At 36.9% G+C, this 16,871-nt stretch overlaps 2 protein-coding genes across 2 annotated transcripts in view; both read left to right on the plus strand.

The window, feature by feature from the left end:
- Nucleotides 1–643: 643 nt before the first annotated feature.
- PLRG1 (pleiotropic regulator 1) lies at nucleotides 644–13,073 on the plus strand. The gene is made up of 15 exons (XM_026041636.1): nucleotides 644–676; nucleotides 1,191–1,297; nucleotides 1,504–1,646; nucleotides 2,592–2,645; nucleotides 4,091–4,184; nucleotides 4,488–4,578; nucleotides 4,759–4,860; nucleotides 5,729–5,821; nucleotides 6,159–6,308; nucleotides 6,434–6,535; nucleotides 7,008–7,110; nucleotides 7,802–7,910; nucleotides 9,022–9,161; nucleotides 10,140–10,333; nucleotides 11,068–13,073. The coding sequence occupies exons 1-15, from the start codon at nucleotides 668–670 to the stop codon at nucleotides 11,125–11,127; spliced, it is 1,551 nt and encodes a 516-aa protein (XP_025897421.1). The 5' UTR covers nucleotides 644–667; the 3' UTR covers nucleotides 11,128–13,073.
- A 3,530-nt stretch (nucleotides 13,074–16,603) lies between these two features.
- DCHS2 (dachsous cadherin-related 2) overlaps nucleotides 16,604–16,871 on the plus strand; it is a 94,448-nt gene continuing 94,180 nt past the window's right edge. Inside the window, exon 1 of the mRNA XM_026041628.1 lies at nucleotides 16,604–16,641. Within this exon, the coding sequence (XP_025897413.1) occupies nucleotides 16,604–16,641 (38 nt within the window). The remainder of the gene's footprint in view (nucleotides 16,642–16,871) is intronic.

Consider the following 16,871-nt stretch of genomic DNA (forward strand, 5'->3'; position numbering starts at 1 on the left):
TTTTTTTCCTTAATAGTACATAGCATTATTTTTTTCTATAGAACTGGCATTTCAGCCCTGGACTTAAATCTTTTTTCCACATCCACCTCATTGCATGTTCACAGTTGCTTCAGCTTCGACACCTCATGATGAAAATAATAATCACAACGGCCAAGCGTGTTCTATAAAACACACAAACCCGCTAGATACGCCGCACACYGAAACGGGCACGAACGGCCCCACACCACCCGTGACGGGGCGCGCACATCCCGCTCCCGGCGGGGCGTTTTGCGGGAGCCGCCGCGGCGGGTCACGAAGCCCCATGCTGCTCCCTGCTGCCCGCTAGCCGCAGCGCAGCGCCACGCTCAGCGTTTCTAGCCTCCAAACACTGGCACACGTGCCGTTCCGCCGTGYGCGGGTCTTCCCGTGGCCGCGGCCACGGTGAGGGTCGCGTCTGGACACGAGTGTCCCACCACCGCGGCAACCGACCCCCCAGCGGGACTCGAACTCGCGGCTCCTAGGACAGGAAATGGCGAGTGGCGCCCTCCGCCTCCCGCCTAGTGCTCCACGCGCGCGCATGCGCACAGGCGGCACGCCACTTCCGGTGCGGCGCAGGGGCAGGCGCCGGAAGTGCCTCCATCGCGAGCGGCGGCGGCGGCGGTTGCGGCCGTTGGAGCGGGCCGGCGCCATGGTGGAGGTGAGGCCGGGCTCAGCAGCGCCTGCGGCCGCGCGGGAATACGGGCGCTTCGGTGCCGTGCGGTGGTGCCGCTGCGAAAAGTGGTGCGGGGCGCCGCGCTTTGGACTGGCGGGGAGATAGCGGAGYAGAACCCACGGGAGCGTTTTCAGAACCGGTTACTTCATTGCCTGCGTATAAAAACAGAGCAGGCAGGTGTGAAGGAACAGCGTGCATGTATGCATGCGTATTTATGGCATAGATGCCAGAGCAAAAGTTTGATCAAAGTTTTTGACCTGTTTTTCTTAATTTTAGAGCTTTCCAGAAAGGAGGAGTTGACTAAACATAAATAAAAGAATTAAGGGATGAACTTTAATTTTAGCATATACCAAGAAGGCTGTKTTCAGCAAACTAGATAACATCATATCTTTCAACACCATTAGAGCCTCAGRTTGCTACTTTGTTCAACTTTTATCRTTGTTTTCAATCTATTCAGCTGTGGCCAAATGTACTTAAATGTGCATTCCTTTATTTTCAGGAAGTGCAGAAGCATTCTGTGCACACTCTGGTGTTCAGATCAYTGAAGAGAACCCATGACATGTTTGTAGCTGATAATGCCAAGCCTATACCACTAGATGAAGAAAGGTATGTGCTGTAATTAGTGAATTACTGGTACATATTTGTTATTGGTAGTGATTTCTGTAGCCAAGTCAGAAATTCAGCAGGTTTTATAGAATTGAAGTGTGGTGTTAAGGGAAGAAAACTTGAGGATTGTAGAGTAAGTAGCAAAATACTTCAAAATTTAATAACAACCCCAAATTAGGCTTGAATATGCTTTGCTCTTCCACCAGTCACAAAGTGAAGATGTCAGTCAAGCTGCGTACAGAGTACGGCTCGGTGTTGCATATGCCCACCCTGAAGGAAAACTTGAGGGAGAAAGGAGGCGCAAAYGCTGGGGATCCTTATGGACATAAACAATATTCTGGAAATCAAGGTCAGTTTCCTCTCGTTGTGTGTTTGCCTTTGGTTTTGTACAAGACAGTCTCACTGTTAAATCTCAGGATCATGATGTTAATTTGTCATGGATATAAAAGTAAATCTTAACAACTGTTTGTCATTGATCTTTGGGTTCTGGCTGGAGATGTGATGTTAGTGATTTAGAACAAGGAAAAGATTTGCTAGAACTCATGGAATTGTGTGATACTGTGTATTTTTGACAGTAATTGACCAACATAATGTGCATTGTGCTTTGATAATGGAAAAATAAGATCAGCAATGTATTTCTCYTTTTTACAGTTTGGTGATGGTTAAGGATATGCATTTTTGTTTAAGTGTTGCAGATTTTTTTTTCAGATTTTCTTATGTGTGCCGCTATTAAAGTAGAAAAATCTCTTTAATTCTATTTTGTCGTCTTTTTTTTGATTATACATTTAAGATGGGAAACCATTAAGTTAAAAATATCAAAACTATGAAATTATCTAAATTTCTTTTTAAATGAAATTTAATTTCATTAAAAWGAAAGTTTTTGAAAATTGAAAATTGAAATTAAATGAAATTTCATTTAATTATCAAAACTATGTGAAACTTCTTTTAAAAAAGAATACCAAATGCCTTATTTTAGTAGAGGTTTACTGAAGCAGAGTTATCTACTTCAGAAAGGCATTTTTGGCAACATAAAGAAGTTTTTCTCTTGAGAATGAGTTCCTTTTTGATAGCAGGCAGTGGCATGACGATTTAAAAATGGTATTTGACTAGTCACTTCTAGAAAACTGGGATAACCAAAACACGTGCATTTCAAGTAAGTGTTGTATGGTACATAGGGTTGATGTTATGTATGGCTTGCTCTGATTTTCTTCAATTTCCTGTTTGACCATGTCACTTGCAATGTAGTTTAAAGTAAAACTATTATTTGTTATTAAGAAACTCTTTTGTTTTTTAGGACAGGAACTTGACTATGTGATAACTGGTACACATCCATACCCACCTGGGCCTGGTAAGCAAGTTTGTTGCTGTTTTTGCTGTTGTTTTTTTTTTTGTTTGTTTTGTGTTTTCCTTTCCTGTATAAATTGGACATCATTCAGTTCCTCGGAAGCTTCAAGTTACTGTGAATCCATAGTTGATAGTAATGAGATCTGCCATTTGCCTCTTTCCTGGTACTGATGTAGAGAGTTTTGTGGCTGAGAAATGTTCCAGATTAGGAGGTGCCAGCAGGATTTAGGTGCAGAGGAAACAGCTTTCTTCTCACTATACCGTGGCATGCCTTGTCGCATGTGTGCTTGCTATGAGGCTTTCATTTGTTTTGGGAGACAGAAGGAAGTGAAACACATAAGGAAAAATGTGCTGTGTGTTTCATCAGTACAGCAAAAAGATGTAGGTATCAGCACCTTTCCTCTGAAAAGGGTTGTTAGTGTCAGATAATTCTGGTGTCATTTGGTTTGGTGCATGTCTGCAAGGGTTGTATTTCTGTTGTTATTATTGGCTCTTGCTTTTTGTCATTTTAATTGATGGTTCCTGCTCTCTCTTTGTGATGGTTTAATTTTGATTGTTGATCTTTTACTACTAACAGTTAAATTTATTTTAAGCGGTATGGGAAATCTTGTCTGGCTTGATGCAAGTTAGAAGGTGTTCAGCAGACCTTTGGTCCTTAAAAGTAACCTGCATATTTTCCTGTGACTGTGGGGACAAGACTGATTCACACAAGTTTCCTCAAGTTCATTGCTCTTTTAATAGAGCCAGCTATGTCAAGGTTAAAAACTAGGTTTCTTTGCTGTTGTTTTACATGGGCATCTTACCCAAATACTGTCTTTGTTGTCAATTGCCAGAGATTTGGTCTGGRAGGGAAATAGATAAATTGGTATGAAATTCATTGACCAGTTTGTCTCAAACTATTGTTTTTTGTGGAAAAAGTGACATGTTGTTCTTAGAACAAGAATATAAGTTATCAATTGTAGTCTGAAATTCTAACCAAATCTTCTGTAGTTCTTGCCCCGCTTCATGGGGCACATAGAGACTACATAAAAATAAAGTACAATAAGGGGCATACTTAGCAAAATTGTTTCTGTCTGTGATCACAGTTGGAACTGTGATGTTTACAGTTCCACTGTTTTGATGAAAGTGTCCTTTTTCTAATCCACAAGCTAGGCTTCACTTGTTTCCTCTGACAGAATCAGACCGCTTCCTACTGTAGAAATCGTGTACTTATCTGTATGTGTGTGCATATATGTACAAAATCAAGACAAGGAGTGTTTGGATCAAAATAAAAAATCATTTCTGCAGCTTTGCCACGTATTTATGAATAATAATGTCAGCGAATGGCAAGATTTAATATTAGAGGTGTGATAAACACTTTTACACAGGTGTATGTGTACATGTGTGTTTATTTGTATAGTATTTTCTTTTTAACAGATTGGTCTTAGTTTTACTGTATTTTCTTTTAAGGTGTGGCGCTGACAGCAGATACTAAGATTCAGAGGATGCCTAGTGAATCTGCAGCCCAGGCATTAGCTGTAGCACTTCCTCCATCTCAGTCCAGGTACTTTCAGGTTGCTTCATTAATATTTCTGYAATTTATAGGCATTTCAAGGAAAAAATGCAAAAGCTGGGATAAACATATCTAGAGTATTGTATTTCTCTACATTATTTTAAAAAAAGTCTTTTTAGCATGGGTGGACATTGTTTTTCTGTACAGTGTTATCGGATGTTGGGAGAGACAATAGAAAAACCCAATTAGATGCAAGGGAAGACTTTCAGCTGTGTGTTTGCACACTTTGTGCCTCTACTTTGTGAAAGCACAAGGTTGATTCTAGCGAGTTACCATTTTTTTCACGACACCTAGGTTGGATGCGAATCGCACCGCGGCTGGCGTGGGTGACATCTACAGGCATGCGGGAATGGCCGAGCGCTCGCAGCCTCCTGGCGTGGCCATGGTGAGTTAGTCATGGATGAGGCTTCTGCTCTCAAAGCAGGCCGTGTTCACCGAATTGCTTCCAGCTTCACTGGAGTTGGGAATAAATACATTTAATCAGTTTTGAGATGTCGCAATAAGGAGGCTTTAGGCTTTATATGAAGAGTTAAAACATAAAAGTAACCTTCCTTTTAATTTATAGGCTGTAATGGAAGCAGGTGGAAACAAAAATTCAGCATTAATGGCAAAGAAAGCACCAACCATGCCCAAGCCTCAGTGGCATCCACCTTGGAAACTGTACAGAGTAAGTTAAGAACTTAAGATCATGGACACAAAAATAAGCAAATCTTTTATGTTTTATAAAGACTGCAAAGCTTAGATTTATTTTTCTCATTCATGAAATGGAAAAAAAAAATGAAGTCTAATGAACTTCTTTACTGTTAGGGTGACAGCRCACTGGCACAGGCTGCCCGAAGAGGCTGTGGAGTCTCCTTCTTTGGAGATCTTCAAAACTTGCCTGGATGTGACCCTGTGCCATGTGCTCTAGATGTCTCCGTCTGAGCAGGGGGATTGGACTAGATGATCTCTTCTAACTAGAGGTCCCTTCCAACTTTAAGCATTCTGTGATTCAAATGAAAAGGGATCATGCCTGATTTGTATGCATACTTTTTCCTTTTAATAACAAGATTAGTTAGAACCTTTTTTTTCATTCTGTGAATGTTACTGATTTTACAATTTTGTTTATGTAGGTTTATCTGTAGCGTGATAAAATCTTTAAAAAGTTTTGTCTTCTCCAGTCAGTAGTTAGTGCTTATGCAGTGCTTGTTATTGTATAAGCACTATACAGTAGTTGTATTTAAATATATTTTTTCTCTGTGAAGTCTGAAGTGTTGAGCCACTGTATTACGGACTCAAAGGATTTGAGACCATGACTTAGTGGTGCAGGATTTAAACCCCAGTACAAGTTCTTTAGGTCAGCTTTACGACATTAATGAAAGGACAAGAGACTACCAGAAATTTACCAAAGTAGAACCAAAGCTAAAAATCAAGCTCTTCTCAGATTTGACTTTCCAGAGGAACATGCATTTCTTAAGTTTCAGTGGTAAAGAAGGAAAATTACATTGACAGATATGTTTATTTCTGATTTTTCCAAATTTCTTATTTGCCTAAAGGTTATCAGTGGTCATCTGGGCTGGGTGAGATGCATTGCAGTAGAACCAGGAAATCAATGGTTTGTTACTGGCTCAGCTGACAGAACTATAAAGGTAAGGGGTTGCAAGAAACTACCGACAAATTTAGTTGTCTTGCTCATGCYGTTTAGAAATATTTTCAGCCCCTGGAAACAGTTTCTTATTAGTGTGTACAGAATGTATTGTTCCCCCTTTTCTCCCTTTTGTTACCTAGTTACAAGAAGATTTGTTGTAGTATTATTTCTTTTTGAGATCTTACACATCATATGGTAGTAGTTAGCAAACATTTATGTCACAAATTCCAAGAAATACTAATTTCAATCMAGCTTGTTCTTTTTTTTTACCTAGGATATTTACCCAGGCAACCTTTATGTAGCTTTATACTCATCTGTCTCAAAATATTTTGATGCAGATTTGGGACCTTGCTAGTGGCAAATTAAAATTGTCTTTGACGGGACACATCAGTACTGTGCGAGGGGTGATAGTAAGTGCAAGAAGTCCGTACCTGTTCTCTTGTGGAGAAGACAAACAAGTGAAATGCTGGGATCTTGAATACAATAAGGTGAGCTTTAGCCTCTTTAATCAGAGTTAATTGATAGAGGTAAAAAGGTAAAAATCAAAACACTTGAAATATATTTTTTAAGTATCCAGTTAAACTTTTTCCCCCCTTCCCCCACCTCTATCTAGGTCATCAGACATTATCATGGTCACCTAAGTGCTGTCTATGGTTTGGACTTGCATCCAACAATAGATGTACTGGTGACATGTAGCAGAGATTCAACAGCACGAGTAAGTAGAACTTTGTTTTAGCACCTTCATTTATAGAAGTAAGTAGGTAGCAAAGATTAAATATGTATCAAAGATTAAAAATGAAGTCGAATTTGTAACTCTGTCTCCTACGTAGATAAAAACATTAAGCATTTTATTGTACCCCTACTATAGGCAAATGTAGTGTAACTTCAAGAGAATGTTYTACTTGATTGGGTAGGTAGGCTTTGTTATAAAATCACTTCATTTCTTGTTTTTAGAAGATGGTATAGCTTGAGAATGAGCTATTTATATATCATACAAATTGAGTACTAGACTCTCTACTCCTTGTAATTTGCCACTCAAAGCAATTCTGTGGTGATAAGAGCCCAACTAAATACTGTGTTTTTAGCTGTAGAACTATGACAAGAATTTCTTAGAGTTGTTAACAGTACCTAAAATATATTGAATATGCATCTTTTCTTGATCTCTGTAACTTACTGTGGTTTCGTAGATATGGGATGTGAGGACAAAAGCCAGTGTGCACACGCTGTCAGGGCACACAAATGCAGTTGCAACAGTGAAGTGTCAAGCTCCAGAACCACAAATTATTACAGGTAGTGTACCCAATGGTTGCTTTTCAGTCATGTAATYTATACAGCAATAATGAATATATCTGTTCTGTGATGTGATGAAGGTAGTGTTGTCATCTGTTAATTCATTTATTTCTCTTATTTTTCTGTTAAGTGAGCTGTATAATTTTTTGTGCTATTAATGGTATGCTTAAGCAAATATACTTGTGCATTGCTTTAAAAAATTGTTTTTCTGTTTCCTGTGTTTGAAGTTYATAAATTTTTGTTATAATGCAATTGAGTCCTTGTATTTTGTGTAAAAATAACTCTTTTGTAATTGTTCATCCAGTTAACTGTCTAGTTCCATGGTTAAATATGAGCTACTTATTTCTCACTGTGTCAAAATCCAGTTTTGCTTTGTAACTACTTAAATCTTCTTGCATTTCAAATTGCATAAAATATTCCTCTGATTTTTCTAAACATTTCTAGTAGTGCTGAAGACTGGCTGAAGACTGTTAGCACCCAGCACATTTTACTTTTGAGGCTGTATTAATAGTAAAGAGCTCAGGGCTCGCTTAGGGAGTTTTCGTCTTTTTTCTTTTTTTTTTTTTTTTTTCATTTTTGGTAGTTAAGATACGGTAATTTTGTCTCTAACATGATGAAATTTGCCTGTCTTATGAAAACAAAAGGATTAATCTAATGCCTTTTACTATGTTCTTTTTTGTCATTTTTRCAGGCAGTCATGATACTACAATAAGGCTCTGGGATTTAGTRGCAGGAAAAACTCGTGTTACTTTAACAAAYCACAAGAAATCTGTAAGAGCAGTTGTACTACATCCAAGACAGTAAGCTTTCCTCTTTTTTTTTYTCTTCTTTCATAGCTTGTAACAGTGGACAGTGACAAAGTTAATGTGACAGGAGTAACTAATGAAAGAAGTGCTTGGAAGGGTTTAAAATGTACACACTAATAAAATATTTGTTTGCAAAAGCTTTTAATACACTGATTCCGTTCTCCAAGTACTGATGTTGGTGTATGTTGGAAATTCCCAGAATTTCTTATTCTTACTCCACAGAACTTTTTACAAGTGCTTTGATGAGGTTTTGAGAGATCTGTGACACTGGGCTTCCTGGGACTAAATTATGTAATTGAAAGTTTTTTAGTAGAAAGTGAGGAAAAAAGAAACTAAAATGATCTGTGTGTGTATAATGCCGAAGGAAACAGGAAGTGCTGCAAGGGATTTTTTTTTTTTAATCTGTGGTTCATTGCACAGGATACTTCAAATAACTGGTCTTGCAGAAAGACTTATGTATGTAATTAAACTTTAAAGCAGATGATGGTGATGTTCTGATTTAAGATGCTGTATTTTGTTGCGTCAACAGTTATATGGTCTGATAAATCTCTATAAAAGCAGAGGGTAAAAAAAAATACAGGATTTATTAATTAGGCAGCAAATTGCTTGTGACAGTGGCAGTTGACAATATTGCTAAAGGCTTTTATATATGCTGCCAATCTAACATGTTAATGTGTATGTTAAAGTGAGGAAATACATTTTTCCCCTTTTTTCTCTCTCATACCTGATAATACCCATATTCTTGAAAACTTGACTGAATAACTATGGATAAGMATGTTAGCTTTTTACACTCTCCAAAACTTAAAGGGTATTTTTAAGGTTTATTTACATATTTTCACCACTATATGCCACAGGAGAACTTTGTGATTTATGAGATTCAGATAATTCATAGAATRTAAAGGAAAAATTCTTTAATTACTRTTCTCATTTGTAATTTCATAAAATCACTTTGCACACAAAATAGTTTTCAGCAGAGCAGATGTAGTGCTAAGTAACTTTGCAACTAGTTCATCAGTAGTTTTAATGAAGGACTTCAGCTCTTCTTACTTTGGCATTGATTTATCCTTATTATAAATTCTGATCTAATGTCTTAATCTTCTTTCAGTTACACATTCGCATCTGGTTCTCCAGATAATATTAAACAATGGAAATTCCCAGATGGAAACTTCATTCAGAACCTCTCTGGTCACAATGCTATTATCAACACACTGGCTGTAAATTCAGATGGAGTTTTGGTTTCAGGAGGTAAAATGAGAAATATTTCTCAGTATTTTCTTTCTTTCCTGTGCCTGGAGTGCCTTAGACAAAGATGCTCATGGAGCATCATGGAACAAGCTTCATTTCATAAGGAGAGGGTGACTTTATATTTTTTGGTGTTAACTGAATTGCATGCCCCAAAATTCATTCGAAAGTAGTGAACTTGTTCTTTTTCCATATCAGAATACTGCTTTTCTGTTTCTTTTGTGTGTTTGTGTGGGTACGTGAGTGTGRTTTTTATTTTAAGAAAATGTCGATSCAAACAGTATCTTACATCCTTATGTTGCCTACAACTTCAAAGAAGCTGATGCTTAAAATAAATTGAGCTTACCGTAGAGTTGCTTACCTTAGAAGCACATTGTACTGAAGAAGTTGTTTTTCTTGCATGCTTCAGAACAGGGAGCTCAGATATTCATGAGTGTGCTTTAGCTGAATCTGCTAGCAGTAATGACGACAGTGCTTTAAGCTGGTTGAATTAAGCTGAATGTTGTCGAGGTTCTTTGTCCCTTTCTGACAAATTCAGGAGTGAAGATTTGTGATTGATCCCTTTAACAGGGTGGTATCTCWTTGGGTCAATTTTTGTAGAGCTGCTGAATAGGGAACTGATTCACAGTTCAGTCCTTATCTCTGCTTTCAAACTATCTTGCTGCATTTGCCGTGTATCTTAGTCTGCCTCTTGATTATCTGATGCAGTTTGATGTGTTTCTGAGGAAACTTATGGCAGCCACCTTAAACTGGAATGGTCTTCCTTGTTTGAGAAGGAAAGAAGGAGAAAACAGTAAACTACTATGTGATGTGCAGAGTTATTCCACATGAACATTACAGTTAATGTGTTGCTGACTCACTAAAAAGCTATTTATGACAACTTTTGTTTGTCAAAACAAAGTTGTTTAGAAAAACAAGAAAAAAATGATTAAAGTTATAATGCTTTTTTTTTTTTCCCTCCCCCCCCCTTCTCTCCTTCAGCTGATAATGGGACTATGCATCTTTGGGACTGGAGAACTGGATATAATTTCCAGAGAGTACATGCAGCAGTACAGCCAGGCTCTTTGGACAGTGAATCAGGAATATTTGCTTGCATTTTTGACCAGTCAGAAAGCAGATTGCTAACTGCCGAAGCTGATAAAACCATAAAAGTGTACAGAGAAGATGAAACTGCTGTATGTTGAAGTTATTTTTTTAAACGTATTTTCATGAAATCAGTGAATTTGGAAGAACTGTTGTATAGCCATAGGAGTCATGCATGTGGATTTGTTCAGTTGGTCTTGTCATTAATGATAGAAAAGAGTATGTAATTACATAAAAAAAGAACAGCAGCAGCTAGTCTGTGAATTCCTGATTTCATATATACCACTATAGAAAGTGTTAGGTCCATCTATTCTTCTGCAAAAGTCTTTGTGATGCACTTTAGAGACATCTCATTATAAAAAAAATACATAATTTTGAAACCAGTAGGGAACTGCATTTAGAATATTAAAAGATAGGTATTAAACAAAGATAGTTTAAATTTTAAAGACTTACTGAACTTTTGTATATGATCTGGATTAAAAATTGAAGGTAGATGATAGGAATTCAGAATAAACATCTCAATTCCAAAATAATGTGCTAAATTTTGAATCGGTGATAGGTTACCGTATAGTTTCTGTTTACCTACCTGAGCCTGTCTTCAATGCAATAAGTCTTTGATGTAAATTAATATAAAAGCTTATATTCTTTATTATTATAATTATTCTTCATTATTATTATAATTTCATCTATATATATATATAGCTGTATAGCTGTATATGAAATAGGTTTTATAACCTATATAGGTAATATTTTAAACTGAATCCTARTTACAGATAAGGATATTTTTAACTTGAAACTTACAAAATTTTTCTTTTTTTCCCTTCAGACTGAAGAAACTCATCCTATCAGCTGGAAACCTGAAATTATCAAGAGAAAGCGATTTTAATATGGCTACATATGTACACTATAACTTCGTTTTGGCTTTTCTGAAAGTATTCAGTCATGCTATGTCTTTCCTAGAACAGCATAGCAGGAACTCAGCTAAAGTCATTGCTTTTCCAACATGTTTTATAATAAATTTTATTTCACTTTGTTTTTGTCTTTTTTGGTATGATCCCAGCACAGAAATTGCAGCTCTTAACTCCTTCACCTTTTAGAGCATTTATAATTCATGAAAAGGATAGCTGGTTCTTGACTGTGTGTGCAGGTGGTTATTTGATATTTTTATATACACACTGAGTGTAAGTCTAAAAGTACTATGTTGAGCCAGATTTTGTGGAAGACCTTTTCCTGACTGCAGAAGTTAATTGTAGATTCATGCATAGACACAATCCAATGGCAATTTTTGAGTAATATTTTTAAGTTGTAGGCTACTATTCTTTATAAATGCTAAGCATCTACTGTAATAGAACAGTATGTATACTAAATTATGGAATAATGGAATAATCAAGGAAGAGCAGAGCTATGTAATAATAATGTGCTTTGCTTAGTAAAGATACTGAGCATTAGTGGAGTTCTGTTATTGCATTTTTGACTTAGGGATATTGAAATATTGACTTTCAAAGTGCTTCTGTCTATAGAAATGTTTTCCTAAACAATTCCTCCTCTTTACTGGTTTCATTTCAATGTAGGCTTTGAAYAGCAAGGGCCACTGTTAAATTGTATGGTTTACAGTAAGCACCAGGTTTGGACCAGTTGATTTTACCTTTCTAAGTCATCTGTGTTTTGTTTTTATTCCAGTTATCCAAAGCATGTGTGACATTATAGATTGTAGGAAACTTCTGAAGCTGCTTTAAAAGCTCTTAAGTCATTCCAGTCTTGATTGTATTTGTGGCTGCTTCCCCACTACCATATTAAGAATTTTAAAAATGTTAAAGACAATGTTTCTGGAGGGGCAAAAACTTTGCTTGCAAAACAGTCATGTAATAGGTAATAACCACCTAAGCCTCCTTGCTGCAGCCTCTCGGTGAAGCTAGTGCTGTGCTGAGGCCCTTTCTTTTGCCTGGGAGGAAAAGCAGGAGTCATTCAGCCATTCAGTTGTTGACAATGTTGCTGACTTGGCTGATAGCTCAGAGGCGAGTTTCATACTGGGTAAACATAATTGTTTTGCGGACACTGGGTTGATAGTAACCATTTCTGCTTTTTGCCAGTCTGACACCTCTTTCCAAAGCTGTTAATCATGTTAGAGAAATTGTGCAGTTTGCTGAAAGTGCCTGGTATGCCCCATTTTGGATACTTGCAGTGTAACTTAACAAAATCTTGTGCAACTCGGTGTTGATCATATAAGTTTATTACTCCCATTATTTTTTTTTTTTTTATGATGCACAGGAATGCTGTCACATAAATACTGTAATTAAAATTTAAATGTTTGATATTTTTTTAAAAGAGTTCATGGTGCATAACTGAATTCTGTTTGAAAGCTGACTGTCAAATTGTCAAGCTGCATTGACTAAAACATCTTCACAGAATGCATTTGCACATACTGACTTGTTTGTTGCTGTTCTCCAGTATATGTTAAGTTTTGCCTTTCAGATCACTATATTTCAGAACAAAAAGAAAAGAAAACGGGAGTGGTGATGTTTTTAGAATTCTGAAAAGTATAAAAGCCCCCCACAAAATTGTGAAAAAAGTATTTTCTTTAAAGGGGTGCATTCAACTATAGTAGTTTAAATTTGCTTCTAAGAAACGCCCTAGATGTTTTCAAGACTCTGTGTGTTTTGTTTTTCCGTTTGCTATGTAGAAGTGTTGTTGCAGTGGGGAGGAGAGGGCAGGCAGACCACAGTGCCCTGCACGGATTCCCCTTTAGCCTGCTTCTGCCCATCGACCTTGCCTGCTGTCCTTACTCATAGGGCCAGGTTTCTTGCCATCTCAGAGCATGGAGAAAAGTAGGCAGGTTTTGTTGGATTAAATCTGTCTTATTTGGTTGATATGCTGAATCTTTTGATCTTTAGTACAGCTGTTTGCTGTTTGAAATAATGGAGTAAAATAAAGATTGTAGCCTATGCATTTCAGATTTTATGCCTYTATTCTGACTGTTAATGTATCGTTTCAGAAATCCATGAACTGTTTGATGTTTTGCAGAATTTTGTGGCTCACTAAAATCCTCAATAGGAAACCAGAGTGGAGAGGAGAATTTTATCAACTTGCTTGATAAGAAAGATATTTTTTGTGTGAGGATGTTAGGGTGTTGTTTGTTTTTGTTTTATTTTAAAGGATCTTTATTTCTTTTGACAATTTAGAATCAGGAAAAGAAAACTAAAAGTTTTGGCTTGTAATTCCTGCTCACCTCTGTATTGGCACCTTGTTTTAAAAACTGTAGTTCCAGCCCTGTTTATCCTATTGAAGATGCTGAGGAAGTCTCTTGCAGAGCCTGTGTTCGGTGCTGGAGGTGTGCAGGAAGACAGTACAGCAACACTGGTGGATTTTGGCAACCTTTGTGGTGCCTGGGATGCAGATTTGGTTGGCAAATTAAAGGCTGTGTCACTGTTTTGTGGGATTGCAGTTTTTGGCTTTGCAATATGCTGTTCCTGTTTTTAAGTTTTACTGTATTCTTTAACAGTTGATTTGCATGTCCGTTTTCTTACCAGCAGTTTTTTCTTCCACTTGAAAGTCTTAGTAATGTAACTATCATTACATGTACCTCTGTAAATTTATGGCACATTGAGATTAACATATTGAAGTGCTTCTCTAGTGCAAAGTAAGCCTAGGTAGCGAGATGTTAGACATGTCTGATCCATACAGATGTATGGTGAGATTAGACCTGTCCGTAGGAGTCATAACAGGAAGCAGAACAGGAGGATCTGGTTCACTGTTTATATTTTCCATGCTTCTGGAAAATGTCCTGCTGCAGTGTCAGTAACCGCAGCTTTGAATTGGAATCTAATCTCAGAACATAATTGTTGTCATTTATTTAATAAGTTTTGATGTTATCTCTCATGATATGATTATCAAATCATACCCATTTCTACCGCAAACCTTAGGTTTTATTTTATACTGTATATAACTACAGAGAAGAAGGAAATTTTTTTTTTTTTTGGATTGTAACACACTTCAAAAATGTGTAACCGGTGAAGGCGATAAATTTTAGGATCACTTTCTGTTGTATAAAAGAGCATCTAATGTAAGCCATGCAGCTAGAATGCTGTCATTTGTTGGCAGCATAAACTGTGCAGAATAGCATGTATTTGGCATATTGAAAGCTTGCATAAGTGCATCTTCATTAGACAAGTCTTTTTGGTCCTGTTAAATAAGAATTAGTGCAATGCCTGTTTTAAACAACAGCAATTTAGCCCTCAATAAAACCTGAAATATAATGTGATTTCATGTCATTTTTTTTCACTGTGGGTTTTGTAGTAAGGAGTATATAGAGCAACTAGATGTGTATTGACACTCAATTTAAGATGAAAAATGACTTCTTTCCACCTTACAGTAAAGAATATTTTTGCAGATGAGCTGTAATGGAGAGATAAAGAACCGATACCTCTTTGATGAAAGACTTCGCATCTCCTTGAAGTTTAGGGATTAGCAGAACTAACGTAGGATTATTAATGAATTCTGTAAAGTTTAAAGAGTTTTAAAGAAGTGTTGAGGTTTTGCTGCAGTCTAGGACATTCAGGATGGGAGCTGCAAGATGAAAGAAAAAAAGCTTAGAGTGAGTATTTCTATACAACTTGATGTGAACAAGGCTATGGCAGAAACTGGGGGCCTTGTTCATAATGGAACTGCTTGGAGTTTTGTCATTAATTTGAATTGACAATCTTGCTCAGTGTGGGATATTTTAATCTAAAATGGGTTGAAAAAAGCTTCAGTTGCACAGATAGGTGTAGGTATTCACACAAAATGTAGTTTTTGAACAAAAGGTTTGGATTTTTTTTTTTAAATGTGCCTTCTAAATCTTTTTTGTATACCTAAGAAAGTGGTATGGATTTTGAAAATCAATGAATACCAGTAAGTCTAATACAACTGAAAAGTAGCTGACCTGCAATTTGTTCCACACAATTTAACATCAAATTAGCAGGACTTGAAACTGGCATAAATGGGACTTCTAGGGGAAACGTCCCATGATTTCTGTAGAAATATGCAATTAACTGAATATACAGCCACATAAAAGAAGGTCCAATTATGCAGACTAACACTGAAAGCAGCAGCTACTTTAGGGAGATGGTAATAAATTGCCTCCTGCTTTTTCTTTTAGTGAAGAAAGAAATTAAGAAAAAACATCCTATTACTAACCATTTTCATTCAAAGACCATCTGCAGTTAGTGAATCATTTAATTCCTTTGGGGCACATAAGTTTTCAGTTGAAATATGTTGAAATGCTGCATGAAGAAAGAAGCTTTTTCTGTCATTTTTACCTGCAGTTCCAAACCTTTAGTGGCAGGATACTGAAGAGCTCACTGCTGGCCATTTAGGTGGAGCTCATCTGTCSTTCTGAGAGATGCTGTATGATGCCTCCTTCATGGTAGCAGCTAAAAGTCATTTGTGTGCCTCTTAGATCCTACTGATACCTTGTGAGTTTAGCTCAATCCTTAATAAATCAGGAATAGGCTAAAAGCTGGCAGAAAAGGTATAGATGGGATGGAGAATAAGTTACTTTTGTCTAATGCTGATTCTTTCAAGAATTGTCATGCACAGAGGGGAATCTGCAGTTCTTGTCAATATTTTCAGTGAGCTTCTGAAAGCAAGCCCTGTCTGCAGGGCTATCAAAACGTAATCACCTCAGTGAAGACTCTCCTGCATTTTTATTATGCTTCCTTTCTTAAAAAAAAAAAGTAAATAAAAATTGACTGATGAAGGGTGATTCTGTATTTTAACTTCATCAGCTACGTCTCAGAAGCATGAAAGCATAAATATTCATGAATTAGTTTTGATGTTGGAAACTACACAAGACTTTTTCTAGCAAAATGCCATATAATCTAACCAAAAGAAATTTTCTTTAATAATTGACATGTGTTCCAGCAATAACAGTAAAGCAGCCCTCAAAGATGCTTTTAAAAGGGGCAAGCAAAATCTAGACTTTGCTTTAAATAGGAACTAGAGACAAGATATATTCCTGAAAAGCCTTTAAAGATTTTGATATTAAAGGATGTGCAGAATTAACCCTTAAATGTTACTATGTAATATATAGTGTATAGTGTGTATGTGTGTAGTATACGTTTTATATATATATATATATATATATAAAATAAAAAATACCAGTTTTGTAATGTCTAGTTGTGAGCCTTTTATTAAGTAACATATTAAGGTTTCTTCATATGCATGTTGTCACCAAACTTGCTGTTAACCTTCCTTTTGGGTTTTCCTTTCTAATGTAAGGAATATGCATATTCCAGATGTGTGGCTAAAGATGGATTAACTGTGGCTATTGTCTGCAAATCAGACCTCAACAGCTGAGGTGACCATTCAACTCATGTTAGGTAASGATGGCCGAAATCACTGACAAGAAAACAGCAGCTGAAAGGTAAGTTTTGTAGGCTTGGAAACTGTTGTGTTTCCTCCCACCTCCTTTCCCTCCCCTCTTTAAAAAAGGAAAATTCCTTGTGCTTGTGTTCCAGAAGAGCAGCTAACGTGTCTGAGAAACTCTTGTTTCTGCCAACATTTAGTTGCAACCTCTCCGTTTTCAGAAAGAGGAGACTTGCAATAGGCACCTCACGTGCCTTTTACTATTTCTGCTGCATTAGCACCTTGCGG

Source organism: Nothoprocta perdicaria, unplaced genomic scaffold (genome assembly GCF_003342845.1).
Source record: "Nothoprocta perdicaria isolate Ctin4 unplaced genomic scaffold, notPer1 scaffold_29, whole genome shotgun sequence".
NCBI classification, from domain to species: domain Eukaryota; kingdom Metazoa; phylum Chordata; class Aves; order Tinamiformes; family Tinamidae; genus Nothoprocta; species Nothoprocta perdicaria.